This window comes from Mustelus asterias, chromosome 12 (genome assembly GCF_964213995.1).
Source record: "Mustelus asterias chromosome 12, sMusAst1.hap1.1, whole genome shotgun sequence".
In the NCBI taxonomy this organism is placed as follows: Eukaryota; Metazoa; Chordata; class Chondrichthyes; order Carcharhiniformes; family Triakidae; genus Mustelus; species Mustelus asterias.
In genome coordinates this window covers 43,574,708-43,592,223 of record NC_135812.1, presented here as the reverse complement: position 1 = coordinate 43,592,223, position 17,516 = coordinate 43,574,708, and the positions used below count along the sequence as shown (strand labels likewise).

General features: G+C 41.7%; 1 protein-coding gene across 2 annotated transcripts in view; it reads left to right on the top strand.

Annotated features, from left to right (window-relative positions):
- dtx2 (deltex 2, E3 ubiquitin ligase) overlaps window positions 1-17,516 on the top strand; it is a 54,194-nt gene that overhangs the window by 23,507 nt on the left and 13,171 nt on the right. Inside the window, exons 3-4 of one of the 2 annotated variants that reach the window (XM_078225117.1) lie at window positions 9,731-9,789; window positions 13,747-13,902. In XM_078225117.1, the coding sequence (XP_078081243.1) occupies window positions 9,731-9,789; window positions 13,747-13,902 (215 nt within the window). The remainder of the gene's footprint in view (window positions 1-9,730; window positions 9,790-13,746; window positions 13,903-17,516) is intronic. The other variant, XM_078225118.1, reaches the window with a different exon arrangement.

Here is a 17,516-nt window from a genome sequence, read left to right as displayed (position 1 = left end):
TGCCATTCAGCCTGTTGAGTCTGCACTGACTCTTCAACGGAGCATCTTTCCCAGGCCAACCCCCTGCTCTTCCTCTGTATTACGTAATATGTACCCCACATATTTACCCTGCGAATTCCCCTAACCCGCACATCTTTGGACACTAAGAGGCAATTTAGCATTGTCAATTCACCTAATCTGCACATCTTTGGACTGTGGGAGGAAACCAGAGCACCCGGAAGAAACCCATACAGACCCGGGGAGAACATGCAGACTCCACACAGACAGTGACCCAAGTCGGGAATTGAACCCAGGTCCCTGACGCTGTGAGGCAGCTGTGCTAACCACTGTGCTGCTGTCTTCGTAGAACTGCACCCCAGGCTCCTTCAGCAGGTCAGCGAGAAAGGAAAAAATTGGCCAAGAGGTGAAGATTTTGGATGTATTATGAATAGAATATGAATAAATAAGATAACTATTGCAACATGAAGTTCCTGATTTTTAATAACCTGTCAATCATTAAATAGCCAAGATATATCCCTGCAGCAACAACTAACCTCTCTACACAATATTGTGTATGGCAGGCCGCGTGAAGCCATTTGCGCAGTATCACTTTCATTGATTTTACCAGAAATCCCCCCAGCCCCCTGACAGCTTGGCAAAGTTTTTTTAAAAATTGAAGGGGTTTTGGCAATTTATATTAAAACATCACTCTACACACTAGAGCCAGATGTTGCTTTCTGCTCTTTCCTTTCAGTTTTCTTCACCCTCATGTTACTGCTGGAATGCAATTTCACAGGTGCCCTTCCCAAATCGAGCTTCCTCTTGTGTGCGCCTGAATGGCAAGTGCTGCCAGGACATTTGACCCCAAAGCAAATCACAGTATGGTCTGACTCGTCCCTGTCTATTATTCTCACATGCCCATCCTTCCGTTCTACAAAATGTAGACCAAGCTCAGAACAACTGATTGACATTTTCTTTGCCAGTGAAGAAATGCTAAGACCAATTGTATTTTCCCAACTGCTTCACTGCCTGAGATGAATCAATGTGCCAAAGGATTGGGAAGAGAGAGAGGGGAATCAATTGTCTGTGTGTTCTAACACTTGGTCTATATTGAATGGATCCTGTTTTGTCCTCGTGCTAGGTGAGGACAGTTTGGCGACCCTAGCTGTGATTCTGCCCAGAGTCAAATATCCTGCCAAAAGCCCCTGTTTGACCCTGCACATGAGGTCTTCATGCACTAAGCAATTGCAGTCCTCGTGAGGCTGCCAAATTTGAATTGAAGAAACTTTTGCAATCAGCTGATCGAACAGTGTTCCAGAGCATTGTGCCCACATTGATAGCTGTAGCCCTTTCCTGCAATTTTTCCACGCAACTTCTTAGTCAGGCTCCTCCACCAATAGGACTGAGAATAGCTGGAGAGCTGGTTATGATCAGCATCATTGCAAAAGTGACTGAAGTCAGAAGCAAGCATCCATTTTGGGGATCTAGCTCTCAATCTCATGTTTAAATACACAGACCAAATGACCTGTTGCACATCCACCCCCAGTACAACCATCAAGCATCCCTGTAACCTTATAAACATGACTGGAAATACCATCTCCTGAAGCAGTTAACAAAAGATAAAATTGTGTCACAAGACTCAGCAATCCTTTCAGCAAATGCCTGGTTAAAGTTTTTAAGGGTGATGTAAAGGAGGAGAGAGCAGTAGAGAGGTTGCAAGGTCAAGGGAGTGAAGTGCAGAGAGTGGGGCCTTGCCACCTGTGGGTGTGGAAAATTGGGGATGTGAAAGAGACCAGAATTGGGGGAGTGCCGATATCAGAGAGGAGTGTGGAGCTGGAGGAGGTTACAGAGGTAGGTTGGGTTAAGCCCATGGAAGGATTTGAACACAAGGATGAGAACTGTAAATTCAAAACTTTGTGGACCTGAAGCCATTGTAGATCAGCAGGTGATGTGTGAATGGAACATGGTGAAAGCTCCTTTCCTGAGATTGGACAGTTGGTGACCAATCAGGAAAGAATTGGAATGGTTGAGCCTAGAAACAACAAGGTTGTGGATGTGGGCTTCACCAGTGGATCAGCTGAGATGGGTGGAGTCAGGTGATGTTGCACAGGTGTAAATAGGGGTCAGTTATGGAGAGGATATGGAGTCAGAAATTGTAGTTGCAAACTGGCTCTGCCAAAGATGCTCCAGAGTGGAAGTTTGTGCTAATCGAAAACTGGACAAACAGCATGACAAATGCGGGTTAGGTTGATTGGCCAAGGGGCGCACGGTAGCATAGTGGTTAGCACTGCTGCTTCACAGCTCCAGGGACCTGGGTTCGATTCCCGGCTCGGGTCACTGTCTGTGCGGAGTTTGCACATTCTCCTCGTGTCTGTATGGGTTTCCTCCGGGTGCTCCGGTTTCCTCCCACAGTCCAAAGATGTGCGGGTTAGGTTGATTGGCCATGCTAAATTGCCCCTTAGTGTCCCGGGATGCGTAGATTAGTGGGTAAATATGAGGGTTAGAGGGATTAGCAGGTAAATATGTAGGGATATGGGGATAGGGCCTGGGTGGGATTGTTGTCGGTGCAGACTTGATGGGCCGAATGGCCTCTTTCTGCACTGTAGAGGTTCTATGGGTTGGTGGTAAAACAGAGCTGGGTGTTATCAGCATATATGTGGGGTTTATTTTTATCTAATAGGTTTTCTTGCACAGTGAGCTAACTTGTCCAATGGGCCAAGAGGCAAAATGTTTTACTTCAATCCAATTATGTAGTTTTGCTTTCCTCACCGTGGGGAATTTCCACCATATCAGACAGTTGCGGCACCTCTGGCTCTATCAAAAGAAAAATTATTGATTTATAACAAACCAATGAACTTTACTCTTTTTAAAGGGAGAACTGAAAGCATCAAAATGATCTTCCATGGCTTTGTCTGTGGTGAAGATGTGAAGCTGCTTCCTGTAACACTTTGTTTGCAACTCTTAACACTTGTTTTTAACCAGCTATGTTCAATAACCCTGACAAAAAGACGCACATTACAAGGAGAGCCAATTCTTTCAATTTTTAGATACAAGTGGCTCTGTGGCTTTGATCACCACGTGCCTGGAAGACCGTTATGTTTAGCTCTTGGCTTTTTAAGGCAGATGTAATCTGTGGGGAAGTGGTCTAAGTAGATCCTGAGGTCAGCCAGGGTTTAGCAGCTGTTTGCTGAGGGAAGTCTGCCAGGAACTTGTGAAGTTTTGGCTCCATGTCAGGAATGAACATAGGCACCATTTCTCATTTATGTCCATACTTTTGACACGTGATGTCTGAAGTGTGACAGCTACTCTCATTATCGTCAAATATTGGATGAATGTTGTCACTGCTGTGGATGAGGTAGCAGCCTTACTTAGGCAGAAAACAGTCAGCCATGTGTATTTTTTAAAAATATGAATGCGCTTAAGCAAAACACTTAAAATAAAACAATTTTTGAGCTCTTGGCCTGGGCAGCAATGGGAACACTATATTTGCCTCCTGTGCACGAATTGAGCAAGGCTTCTGTTCCTGGCCACTGTCACTGATAGGGCTGGGCTTTGATGTTTTAACTAGTTTGCTTTCTCACAAATGAATGACCAAACCCCACCCAAATTGTAGTCATGTGATGGATCCCTGTTTCACGCGGATGTGCACTGCATTGAAATTTTGTTCATTCAGAGTCGTCAGGATTTGGAACACTCTAACTGAAAAGGCGATGGAAGTGGCTTCCATAAATAACTTTAAAAGGGAATTGGAGACCTTCTTGAAGATGAGGAGTTTACAGGGTTATGGGCACAAAAGTGGGACAGAAATGTGGGACTAATATGACAGCTCTTCCAAAGATTCAACAGAGACACGGCAGGTGATATGGTTATAAGTTACAATGATTCATACTGTAAGTATTTTAGGAAATGAGAAAAGAAAACTGCGGATGGGAATGGGAGAAGTGGGGAAAAGATGGATAAAGCCTGTTTGACTTATGCTTGCCAAATGCTATTAATACTATTCTATCTTCTCTATAGCCAAATCATTTTGCTGGAGGATGGTGGGCTGATGGAAATGTTGGTGGTTGTTTCCATTAATTAATGTTGCAGTTTGGTTCATTTGTATATAGGGTGAATGGCAAACCCATAGGCCCTGTCTGTTGCTGTCTAAAGTCATGACTCAGTGTCAAGTCCAAGGTTGCAATCTGATCAGACTCGGTGGCCATTCTTTACAGATGCATCCAGATAGTGGGTCAGGTCAGGGTCCAATTCTATTCTCCTGCAACATCAATGCCTGCTTATTTCAGTCCTGGTCTATTTTCTCTTTACTCGACCCAATAACTTGTTGCTGAGTCCATTTGCAGGACTGTGACTGATCAGGGATTCTTTATTTTTTAGGCCTCCACAGAGTCTGTTTTGTGGGTTAATTTTGTAGCTGAATCGACAGTCTTGCAGGAATGTACTCTTCTTGTTACGCTAAATACCATATAAGCTAGTGGATAAATTAAATACATTCCCTCCAGAGTTTAGCCTCTGTGTGCATAACAAGCCTGAAAAATGTTTGTTCTTGCTCTTTAGGTCAATCTACCTGCAGCCTTACATGATATAATATCACGTCAATATCACTCTCTTCCCCCTCTCTCCCCGTCCTGACCCCACCTAAAAATTGCTGCTGTGGTGTAAGTGTGCAGTGTTTTTAGCCACGTGATCAGCAAAGCAAATGTTAGTTGCTGTTAGCAGTGAAGAACAGAATTTTGTTCTGCCAGTATTTCAATAATGAATGGCTAATCATGGTTTCTGTGTGTCTCAGACATCTGAAGCCATTTATTTGGCTGAAGCACTTGGAAAATATAGAGCTATCCTGATGGGTGTAACACAAAACCAGAAAGTTATTTACTTTGGCTGGTTTCACCTGGCGGTAGGGTTGCTCTGACTAGGGGTAGCCAAAATGAGCCTCTGTTCCCATTCTTTATTATTCAATGACTCCTTTCGTAATTTAACACTAAGATAATCAGTTGTGATGATCTTCAGCCATTACAGCTGATCCTGTTCTCACCTATAATATACAGGTTGAACAACATTTTACCTTCTGTTCTACCACTAACTGCTTTGAAGGACTTCTATTTTGCAAATCAGCATTAGCGTGGTGCTTGAAGCAAGTGATGGAGCCAAAGAATTCATATATTTCCCATTTACGATCTATTTTTGTGAGAGCTTAGCTGCTAAAGTTAGCTCTTCCTCTAGATTGTCTTCTTGGGACCTTTGAGCTGCTACTTTGTGATGCATCCTTTTGTCTGATAACTCTTGTGCAACTACAGTTTCCTGTTTGGACGCTTCTGAAAATAACTGTTCCATAGAGAGAGGACTTCCTCCTGGTTGTGTCAGTCTCAAAACAATGATATTGATGAATGTGTCTGGAGTTCCTCTCCTTGCCCATTTAACCCAAAACATTACTGGACCTCGCAGGTGAGACTGAATCAATACTATGGTGTCTGGAATTAAGAAAGAGAGCAGGAAAAAGCAGAGTGTTGTGAAGCTGTGAATTGCACAAAATTAGCAATTGAACCAGAGATCATTCAGTATATTTTCCTTATTCATTCAAAGGATATGGGCTTCACTGTCTAGAATCATTGAATCCTACAGTGCAGAAGGAGGCCATTTGGCTCATCAAGTCTGCACCGACCACAATCCCACCCAGCCTTATTCCCATAACCCCATGCATTTACCCTAGCTAGTCCCCCTGACACTAAGGAGCAATTTAGCATAGCCAATCCACCTAACCTGCACATCTTCGGAGTGTGGGAGGAAACCGGAGCACCCCGAGGAAACCCACGCAGACATGGGGAGAACGTGAAAACTCCACACACACACACAGTTCCCTAAGCCGGGAATCGTACCGGGTCCCTGACGCTCTGAGGCAGCAGTCTAGGCTGGAATTTATTGCCTATCTGTAACTGCCCTTGAGAAGGTAGTGGTGAGCTGCCTTGAACCGCTACAGTCCATATGGTTTTTGTACAGCCACAGTACTGTTAGGGAGTGAGTTTCTAGATTTTGGTCCAGCGACAGTGAAGGAATGGCGATACATTTACAAGCCAGGGTGGTGAGTGGGCTGGCAGAAAACCTGTGGTGGTGGTATTCCCAATTGCTTGCTGCCCTTATCCTTCTGGATGGTAGTGGTCGTGGGTTTGGGAAGGTGCTGTCTAAGGAATCTTGAGTTCCTGCCGTTGCATCTTTCAGATGGTACACACTGCTGCTACGATGGATCATTGGTGGAAAGAGTGAATGTTTGTGGAAGGGTTGCCAATCAAGTGGGCTGCATTTGTCCTGGATGGTATCAAGCCTTTTAGCTGTTGTTGGAGCTGCATTCATCCAATCTCCTGACGTATGCCTTGTTGATGGTGAACAGGTTTTTGGGAGTCAGGAGGTGCAGGATCCTTGCTGCAGGATTCCTAGCCTGTGACTTGCCCTTGTAGCCACTATATTTATTTGGCCAGTCCAGTTGAGCTTCAGGGCAATGGTTACCCCAGGATGTTAATAGTAGGGGATTCAGCAATGTTATGCCACAGAGTATCAAGGGGTGATGGTTGATGGTTAGATTCCTTCTTTTTGGAGATGTTCATTATTGTGGCACTTGTGTGGCGCGAATGTTACTTACCACTTGTTTCAGCCCAAGCCTGGATGTTGTCCAGGTCTTGCTGCATCTCGACATGGATCGCTTCAGTATCTGAGAAGTCGCAAATGGTGCTGAACATTGTGCAGTCATCAGTGAACATCCCCACTTCTGATCTTATGATGAAAGTAAGGTCTTTGATGAAGCAGCTGAAGATGTTTGGGCCTAGGACGCTACCCTGAGGGAATCCTGCAATGATGTCCTGGAGCTGAGATGACTGTCCTCCAGCAACCAAAACCATCTTTGTGCTAGGTATGACTCCCAACCAGTGGAGAGTTCCCTGATTCCTATTGACCCCATTGCTGGAGCTCTTTAATGCCACATCCTTGTCAAATGTGGGCTTGTTGTCAAGGGCACTCACTCACTCTGCACCTCTGGAATCCAGCTCTTTGTCCATGTTTGAACAAAGATTGTAATGAGGTCAGGAGCTGAGTGGCCCTTGACAGAATCCAAACGAAGAGTCAGTGCGCAGGTTATTGCTAAGCAAGTGCTGCCTCATCACACTGTTAATGACCCCTTCTGTCACAGTACTGATGATTGACTGATAGGGCAGTAATTGGCCGGTTTGAATTTGTCCTACTGTTTCTGACTAGGAAATACCTGGGCAATTTTCCGTATTGTTGCTTTTGCAGCTGTACTGGAACAGTTTTGCTAGCGATGCCGCAACGTCTAGAGTACAAGTCTTCAGTACTATTGCTGGAATATTGTCAGGGCCTATTGCCTTTGCAGCATTCATTGCCTCCAGCTGTTTCTTGACAGCACATGTGAATTGAATTGGCCGAAGCCTGACATCTGTGATCCGAAAGCTTATGGTATTTGTTACCAAATAAACCTGTTGGACTTTAACCTGGTGTTGTGAGACTTCTTACTGTATGCTGGGGACTTCCAGAGGAGGCCAAGATGGATTATCCATTCAGCACATCTGGCTGAAGATTGTTGCAAATGTGCTTGGTCCTCCATCATTGAAGATTCGGGTATTTTTGGAGCCGCTTCTCTAGCCATTTGTTTAATTGTCCACCACCATTCACTGCTGGATGTGACAGGACTGCAGAGTTTAGATCTGATCCATTGGTTGTGGAATTACTGACCTCTATCTATCACATGTTATTTATGCTATTTGGCATACAAGTAGTCCTGTTTTGTAGCTTCACAGTTTGACACCTCATTTTTAGGGCTCCTGGCATGCCTTCCTTCTTGAATGAACTAAGGTTGATCACCTGGCTTGGTGGTTATGATATGCTGACCATGAGGTTACAGATTGTGGTTGAGTACAATCCTGCTGCTGCTGGTAGTCCACAGCACTTCATGGGTGTTCAGTTTTGAGTTGCTTGATCTATTCAAAACCTCTCCCATTTAGCACAGTGGCAGTGCTACACAATTTGCATTTACATAGCACCTTTCTTACAAGACATACCAAGTGCTTCATGGGGAAATATCAAACACAATTTGACCTTGAACTATGAGATATTAGGACAGGTGATCAAAGAGAGGTTTTAAGAAGCATCGTAGAGGAAAGAGAAAGATACATAAAAGTTAAGGAGGGGATTTCAGATCTTTGGGTCTAAACACCATGACAACTATAGCGGAGCAATGAAAATTGACGATGCCCAAGAGGCCAGAATTGGTATAAAAATAGAATTTTATGCTGGTTTATGCATCAGTATGAATGTTTGTGTTTCTTATCTCTGGAAACAAAATCCATTCCAAGCATTGGCTCAAGATAGGTTCTTCTCTCTTGGGTAGAGTTACATAGAAATGACTGGCCGTTCACCCTTGTCAATCCCTGCTGGTGTTTATCCTCCACAATCTAAACCTGTGTGCCTGTTCCCTTTTCATTCAACCACTTGTCTAACCTGTTTTTAATTGTTGATATGGTCTCTCTTTCAGTCACTAACTCCATGAGCACATTCCACAGCTTTGCAACCCTCTGAGCACAGGAGGAAAATCACAAACAAGCGGTTGTAGCTTAAAAATTTTAAACTGAAGGACAACCCTGAAAAAATTGAACACAAAAATATCAATCGAGATATTTGATAAAGGCATGATCCAGATTTACTTAAAAAGCAGTAGCAATATGAAGATCTTTGGGAGGAATGGCAGGAAATTGTGATTGAGCTATTGTGGCTAACAAACGCTGGAAAGAAGCTAAACTGGCTAAGTGGCAGCTCTCTCATGTTCAAACTCTAGCACAGAACTTGAAGCATAAGACAGACATACACTTGCAGCACTGAAGCAGTATTGCTGCCTTTAGGTGAGACTTTAAATCAAGCCTGAATCTACTTGTTCAGTTTGATGTGAAAAATCAAATACTCCATCAATATTCAAACAAGTGCAAGGAATTTCTCCAAATATCTAACAGTTACCCCTAAACCAAAACAGATTATCTGTGTATTTGTCTCATTGTTATTTGCAGATCCTTGTGCACATATTGCTTGCTGCTTTTACTTAAATGCACGCTGTGCTGTAAAAGTAATTCAAACTCTTTGAAAATGTGAAAAACCCTATAGCAATGTCCTGTTCAGCTGCAGCACCCACTTTACCACGAAGATCGAGAGGTCCCAGGCTGTCTCAGCCTCTCGAGGTGGCTTAAATAAAAACAGGAAATGCTAGAAATGCTCAGCAGATGAGCCAGCATCTGTGAAGAGAGAAACAGAATTAACATTTCAGGTTGATGACTTTTCATTAGAACGAAAAGTCATCGACCTGAAGCCATGATGTGGAGATGCCGGCGTTGGACTGGGGTAGGCACAGTAAGAAGTCTCACAACACCAGGTTAAAAGTCCAACAGGTTTATTTGGTAGCACAAGCTTTCGGAGCGTCACCCCTTCATCAGGTAAGTTGAACCTGATGAAGGGGCAGCGTTCCGAAAGCTCGTGCTACCAAATATACCCGTTGGACTTTAACCTGGTGTTTCTGAAACGTGAAGCATTAATTATTTTGCTTTCCAAAAATACTGCCAGACTTGCTGAGCATTTCACATTTTACATTTTCATTTCAAATTTCCAGAATTTCCATTATTTTGCTCTGTTTAGTATGATGTGGTCATTGTTTATCTTGTTCAATCCCAATAACTTGCACTGCATTTGTGTTTTCTTTTGCCAGCATTCAAACATTGCCAATACAGCTGAATGGTCCAAACAACGTACTCCCGGCTTTTGCAGGTATTATGACCTTTATTATTGATAATATTTGGATGATCGGTAAAATGACTCCCAAAATTCCAGATTAGATGTATCCTGTTAAAAGACAGTGAATCTGAGCTTAACATTTGATGTGGCTTCTAAAGCAAAAATGTCTTCTGGATAATAGGGGTTGGAAGGTCTGACTTATAGGGCACTATTCTTTCAGTCCTTGAAACACACACGAATGCATAACCTAGACACAGGAGAAAAAAGCTGCCCTGGCTACACGGAGTGCATGCAAACATGACACCAAGCCATAGAACGAGAATCGACTCCTACCCATTAATGTTGAGCCAGCTGATCTCTTGTGGTAGGGCTACTACAATTGACCTCAGCAAATCAAGATTAGAGAATGTAAATATAAATCAGGATTCCTTTTAACTCCTAATCCTTTCAAATAAATTGTCTTCAGCTTAACTCTGATGCAAGGCAGACGTCTATTCAGGGTCACATGTTTTTGCCATTGGTCTTCATTTGACTGAACAGGGTGATTCTCAAATAAACTCACACTCATGGATGCAAGGCAAATTGTACAACCATGGAGTCTGTTGATAATGTGGTGAATGCTCATTTGCCCTATCTGATTTGGTATTTCATTTTCACTTGTTCAGTGAACCTTAGAGGGAATCTGAAAGATAATACTTAGTTAAGTGGATGTGAATGCTAATGTACAGTGCCCTGTAACTCAATGGACCACCATTTTCTATTACCATAAGAGTTATATCTTGTGTGAATCTGCGTTGTCAAAAGGGGAAGAAAGTACAAGAATGGAGAGAGAGAAAAGGCATCACCTGTCATAGTCAGACATGCTAATGGTAAGAGTCCAGGTGATTTCAGTCTAGCTTTCAGTGGCAGTAAGGCCACAGAACAACACTGTCCATTATCTTGCTCAGAGAAGGTCCAAAGAGTGTGGAAAATGAATAACAATGGGGCTATTCATAAGGTAAGTGTGAAATGCATTGTTGAAGCATACTGAGGGCATTATAGTTTGTCCCTTATAGCTTACCTTCAGAAAGCTTGATTGTATATTATTGATTACTAAGAAGATAAATGTTCTATTTTCTGCAACAGTTTTTTTTCTCTGCAATCTCTCTACACCATCTGCAAAGTTGTTTAAAGAGACTTCATCCTCACTTTTTATTCATTCATGGGATGTGGGCATTGCTGGCTGGGCCAGTGTTTGTAGACCAAAAATAATTGCCCTTAAACTGAGTGGCTTGTTAGGCCAGAGGGCATTTAAGAGTCAACTTGTGCTGAGTTACGTCACACCAGACCAGGTAAGGATGGCTGATTTTCCTCCCTAAAGGACAGTAGTGATCCAGATGAGTTTTTATGACAATAATTTCATCGTTAGACTTTTCATTCCAAATTTATTTTATTGAATTCAACTGTCTGCCATAGTGGGATTTGCATGCGGGTTCCCAGATCATTAACCTGGATCTCTGGATGACTAGTCCAGTGATAATACCACTGTGCCACCGCCTACCATTGGTCTTTCATGATTGGACCACTTGTTTAGTTTGCCAGCTAAGCAGTATTGTTTACTTTTTAGATTACTGTAAATCTACTGATTCATTTAAAAAGCCATGCCCTAAAATTACACTGAGAAATACTGAGAGTACATAATGTATTTGTCTGTAATTCTCTCCTCTCGCTAGAGGTAGCAATCCACTGATTTTAAATAGTTGACAAATGTGTTAAATGGCCAAGTGTTGGTATTATGGGATGAAATTTCAGAGCCTCAAAGATGCTTTTATTGTTCCCTAGCATAGTAGTCTGATATTTAAATAAATAAGCAGCCATTCTTATAGATGACAGTGAAGGAGACATCTGCAGGAAAACACTGCACAAATTCTTTCCACAAATGACAGAGGTGCCCAACTTTGAACACAGTTATCAATTTAAAATTTGCACTTCAGAAATGGTTTTCTGCAGAGACTTTAGAGTTCTGCCAGGATCATTGTATTTTAGATTGATGTGCTAGTTCCACAAGGTACCAGTGCTAAGCGATCTTGTCTGAAGATCTCGGCGGATTGGAGAAGTAGATGTGCTTTTACAGTGCTCGTAAACATTTAGCCTTAAAATAACAATTTTGCTTGTCAAGTATATGCAACCATTTTAAAACTTGCTGTAAAAATCATGAGTCAAAACTGGGTAAACTTTAGTTTGATTGGTAATATGCTGCCTGCTGTCAAGGGAAATGGTATCTGAAAGTGAAATTGGATGTTTATTTAACATAAGTACAGTATCGGTGTGGTCTGGTTACATTGACAGTGGCTCTCAAAAGCAGTTTGAATGGTTCTGTCTGAGCTCCTGTCCCCAGTGCTGGCTATTGCAATTGGGAAGTATCATTAGTCTACTTCAAGGACTCAATGCAGCTCCAAGTTACACTGAAAATCTAGTCACTATACACAGTTCCAAACTTTTATGATCTTTCCTTATAATTCATTATCTGCACATTTGGAATAAATCTTGTTGCTCTTTCACTGCACCATCTTCCATGTCCCTTTTGAAGCATGGCGTCCAACTATACACAGTATACTATATAGTTTGATCTGTAATGCACAATAAATGTCCCTATAAAATCTTACTACATTGATACTGTCTACTTATCCTGATCTTATTTCCTTGTTAAGTGATCTTCCACACTGCCTTAACATTGAAAATTATACATTTAGACGTATCGTGATTCATTGGTGCATCTTTATAGATTCATTTTTTATTAAATAGCATTTAATCAAATATGCATTTGTATTTTTTTGCTCATTGATACCCTCCATTTAATCTAATATACTAGTTAGTCCCTTAAACACCCATGACATCCTTTCAAATTTTGATAAGTGACTTTCAAAGACGCTTGTACTTATTTTTGAACAGGGTGTTTTGCAAACTCAAATATAAACTGTTACTACTAAATTTCACCTCCTGAACTTCCCAAAAGTTCTGTTTTGGATTTAGGATTGCTTTTGAGACTGTACAAACTCTGTCTGTCTTATCTGTGCTTCAATGAACACTGACTTCGTTAACCATCCTGAAGTCAATGGATGACATTTTGGATCACTTTTGCATGGCTTCACAGCAACAGTAGACAAAGCAGCAGTTTGATCATTCTTATTTGCCCCTTTATCCTGGTCAACAATCGTGGATTGCTTCCTGCGGGGCAAGTTGCAAGCCAAGAATGCAGAAGAGTGAGAAAATCTTCTTTGACACACATTAGCATTTAGAGAAATCTCAACCTTCTCCATGGAGAAATTTGCATCAAGTTGAGAAAAATCTGCAAGAGCTTTGGGGAGCAAGTTGTACAGAGCACTCCTTTGATTCCACAATTGTGACATATAATATAATTTCCAATTGTGCATCTGAGGGGGGAATGGAGCAGTCCTGCAGAGAGCACCTGCACCTAATACAAAAGATGAAGAGAATTTATTCTACAAAAAGAGAATGCAGTTCACTCTTTCCTACTTAAAGAGATTGCTAACCAAAGGCTGATGTCAATAATCTGAGCACCAGTTTCAGACCTGCTAGGCATTGATGTTTTCATTCTCTATTGCAAGTTCTGTGTAGTTATTTAATTTTAGAGCTCTTTCAGTGCTACAGTAAAACACGTATCTGAACAAAGATGTTCCCTGATCCGACTGTTTGCAAAAATGCTGCTGTTGCCATGGTATTTACTCAGGCCTGCTGCCCTTATTGCTTATTCTGTGGGGTTTTGTTCACTCTTTCAAATCACTGGTGAGGCCTACAATGTCTGAAACTAATTGCACTTTTTTTGCCTAATGAATTCATTTTGTCACTTGGTGATTTGGATTTTATTTTGTCCTGTTGACTTCCTTCCTTTTATTTTCCCTGGTTCCCTTTTTAATTTATTTTTGTGTGCTTTATTTTGTTTTTTTTTACCATTACCCCTGTGCATGCTGATGACCACTGAACCTGTAGGCATGACCGCAATTCTGATGTGTGCTGCTGGACTGCCTGTGTGCTTCACCCGCGCAACTAAACCCGTACACAATCCCGACTCAAGAAAAAGCGATAAAAAACTCTGCACTGTCCGAGATAAATCATTTAGGAGATCGAGGAAAGTGTCCAAAAAAGGTAGTTAAGTAAAGACATTTCCTATCTACTTGCAGTGTTAATCTGTTTTCTTTTGCTCAGTGGGGTAGAAGTTTCAAATTTGGTTGCAATTTGTTTTATTTTTATTCCTATATTTCACTCCAATCTAATCCTTCAAACAATGCTGCATTTTAATAACGTTATTGGCTGATGTGGTTTTGAGACGGAGGATGGATTGCAGATGTCGAGTGTGGTTCTGTACCCACAGTGCAATTTAAAAACATAAAACCACAAATGATGAAAATGGACAGCAGGTTGATTAGGATCTGAAAGTGAAAAATAGGTTTGATGCTTTGGCTTTGAACCTGATGGAGTGTGCCTGAAACATTAACCTGTACTCTCCCTTTCAAATGTATTACGGGCATTTTCCATTTCCAAGCTCTCCCGAGCTCCAGCTAAGGTACCAAAACTTCAACTTGGTCCCGGCATTCTTTTCTACAGGTAAGTGATCTGGGTTTTTGCACGTTGATTTAATGTTAAGTTTAAAGATCCAAAACGCTTGCATCCGTTTCATTGTACCTCTAAAACGTGATGTTTATCATTCACTTACCGAACAGGCCAGATTTTATCCTATAAGGTGACATTTAATAATGGGCCTTATTCTCAAATTGAAGGCAAAGTCCAACTTCTCATACATATTGCTCACAGCAAGATGCATGTTCCCACCTTTTTGAGTCAATGGATATCAACTTTGCAATTGCTGGGATTTTTATATATTAAAGTAAGTACATCATAATACATGTTGTGGAGTTATACAATGCTATCTGTCCATTTTCTTATCCAAGTGCCTCATGTTCCGTTCTCCCCTGATATTCTTATTGAATCATAACATGATTACGGTTACAACGAGGCCATTCAGCCTATCATGCCCGTGAGACTCTCTGCAAGAGCAACTTACTTGTCCCACTTCCCCATAGGCTTGCAATGAATTTTTTGAAGCCCACGATTGAACCCATCTCCACTGCGCTCTCAGGCAGTGCATTCCAGATCCTGTGCATTTGCTATGTTTTTTTAGAAAAAGTCTTTCCTCATGTTGCCATTGCTTCTTTTGCAAATCACAATAAGTTGATGTCCTCTGGTCCTCGATCTTTCCATCAATGGGGACAGTTCTTATCTATTCTGTCCAAACTCCTCATAATTTTGGCCACTTCACAAAATCGCAGAATTGTTTCAGCAAAGGAAGAGGTCATTTGGCCCATCGTGCCTGTCCTGGCTCTCCAAGCAAGCCATAACTTAGTGCCATTCCCCTGCCTTTTCCCTATCAACTGCACATTGTTTCTATTCAAGTAATCATCTTGAATATCTCGATTAAACCTGCCATCATCATACTTTCAGGCAGTGTGAAAAAGTTTTTTCTCACTTCTAACAAATCACCTCTTAGTAATCTCTCCGAGAAGGACAGACCTAGTTTCTCCAATCTATCCATGTATCATTCCAGGGATAATTCCTATGCAATTTTTCTGCACCCCCTCTAATGTTTTCCTGAAGTGTGATGCCCAGAACTGGACATCATAATTCCAGGTTCCATATGCAATCTTAAATGTTTACATATATCAGATTTTGTCATTATAGTTAATTAATGCACCATGCAAACAAGTAAACACAGGTCTCTGTTCTGAAAACTATATTTTGATTGCCATTGGCCAATCTTCAGATGTGGAAGGGATGAAAAGTGTGATGTTTTTCCTTCAGCGCAATACACCGATTGCACAATAATTATTGCTGCAGTAAATGGTTATTTAATAGCCTGATCTGACATAATGAGTAGTTGTCCCTAACAGGTTCATTATAGGTGTAGTATTGGTGGAGTGTGGTGAAAGGGTGAGTCTTTACCCCCCCAGGAGGAGGAGAGTAAATTCAAAGAGAATTACAGCAGCTTCACAAGTGTCCCTTCTAGTGGTTTTAGTAGCATCACCCTGGGAGCTGACTGGCCTGGGATATAGTGCATGTCAGGAGGGTAGCTGAACGTGATAGTTTTGAAATAAATGATTACCTCTGTTATATTCTGATCCATTCCATTGATGGGTATTTTACTAAATAAAAGTGTAAAATATGCTCTCCAAAGACCTGGGTAAATGCCACATCCTATATTTCTTACCAAACATTAGACTCTCAATCGAAACACAATCTGTGGCAATTTATCTAATATTAGCCAGGCAGCAAGAGGAGTTGAACCTCAATTCCTCTGTGCTAGGGAGGGAAATATAAGACTCTTGGGGCCTTTGGGCAGTGTATTTGTGTGGATGTTTAGTGGGAACAGGATTAGATTGTGCTGTTATTATCTATGGTAAACATCCTCTCTGGGCTTCCATGAAGAATGGCCTTTTCCAGGGACTGAAACTCCGATTTGTGGTTCGATATTTAACGTGGCCTATATAAATTGTGAGCAGTTTAAACAATTCACTGAATTAGTTATTTTCCCTGTCCTAATTCAAATTTAAAGTATGTAGTTTTGATCAGATTAGAGTACTGAGAGTGGCAATAGTTAGTGGTTTGCATCTCATTTTATTTGCCACGGAGGTTGTTGGGCGTAAGATTGTTGAGAGCCAGGTCAATCCTGTAGCTCCATTGTAGCTTTTTGGTGGCATTCTTACACAGCTTGGATTTTGTTCTTGCAGTTTTAATGTCTCTGAATTCATCATTTGGCTTAGTCTTGTAATACGCTCTCAGGTCTCCATCTTAAATTTGAATAAGACACTTGATACTTGTTTGCTTGTTAATATTAAATTATGCTAATATGACTCAATTTTATATCGAGTCCCATGTGGTCATCCTTAGGCTTCCATTCACTATCGTTCCTGTAACTTCTCAGATTTATGGCTTTTCGAGTTTAGTAATTAAATATATAACCCAAGATGTGCAGGTTAGGTGGATTGGCCATGCTAAATTGCCCCTTAGTGTCAGAGGGACTAGCTAGGGTAAATGCATGGGGTTATGAGGGTAGGGCCTGGGTGGGATTGTGGTAGACTCTATGGGCCGAATGGCCTCCTTCTGCACTGTAGGATTCTATGATTCCTTTGGAGTATCTGGCATAAAAATTACATTCACTTATGTCACAGTCTCCGCATTGACCTATAGAAATCATAGAAACCCTACAGTGCAGAAGGAGGCCATTCGGCCCATCGAGTCTGCACCGACCACAATCCCACCCAGTCCCTACCCCCACATATTTTACCCACTAATCCCTCTAACCTACGCATCCCAGGACTCTAAGGGGCAATTTTTTTAACCTGGCCAATTAACCTAACCCGCACATCTTTGGACTGTGGGAGGAAACCGGAGCACCCGGAGGAAACCCACGCAGACACGAGGAGAATGTGCAAACTCCACACAGACAGTGACCCGAGCCGGGAATCGAACCCGGGACCCTGGAGCTGTGAAGCAGCAGTGCTAACCACTGTGCTACCGTGCCGCCCAATGCTTATAATGCTTATAACCTATTCAACCAAGAAATAGATTCCTAGTTGACATTTCAGTTGTACAGTGAAAAGTAAACATGAATGTTTTGGTATTTCTGAATGGTGATGAAAATGATACAGCATTGTAAGATTCTGAAGAACTTTCCAGTTCTGGAATTAAAAGCAAGCCTTACTAAT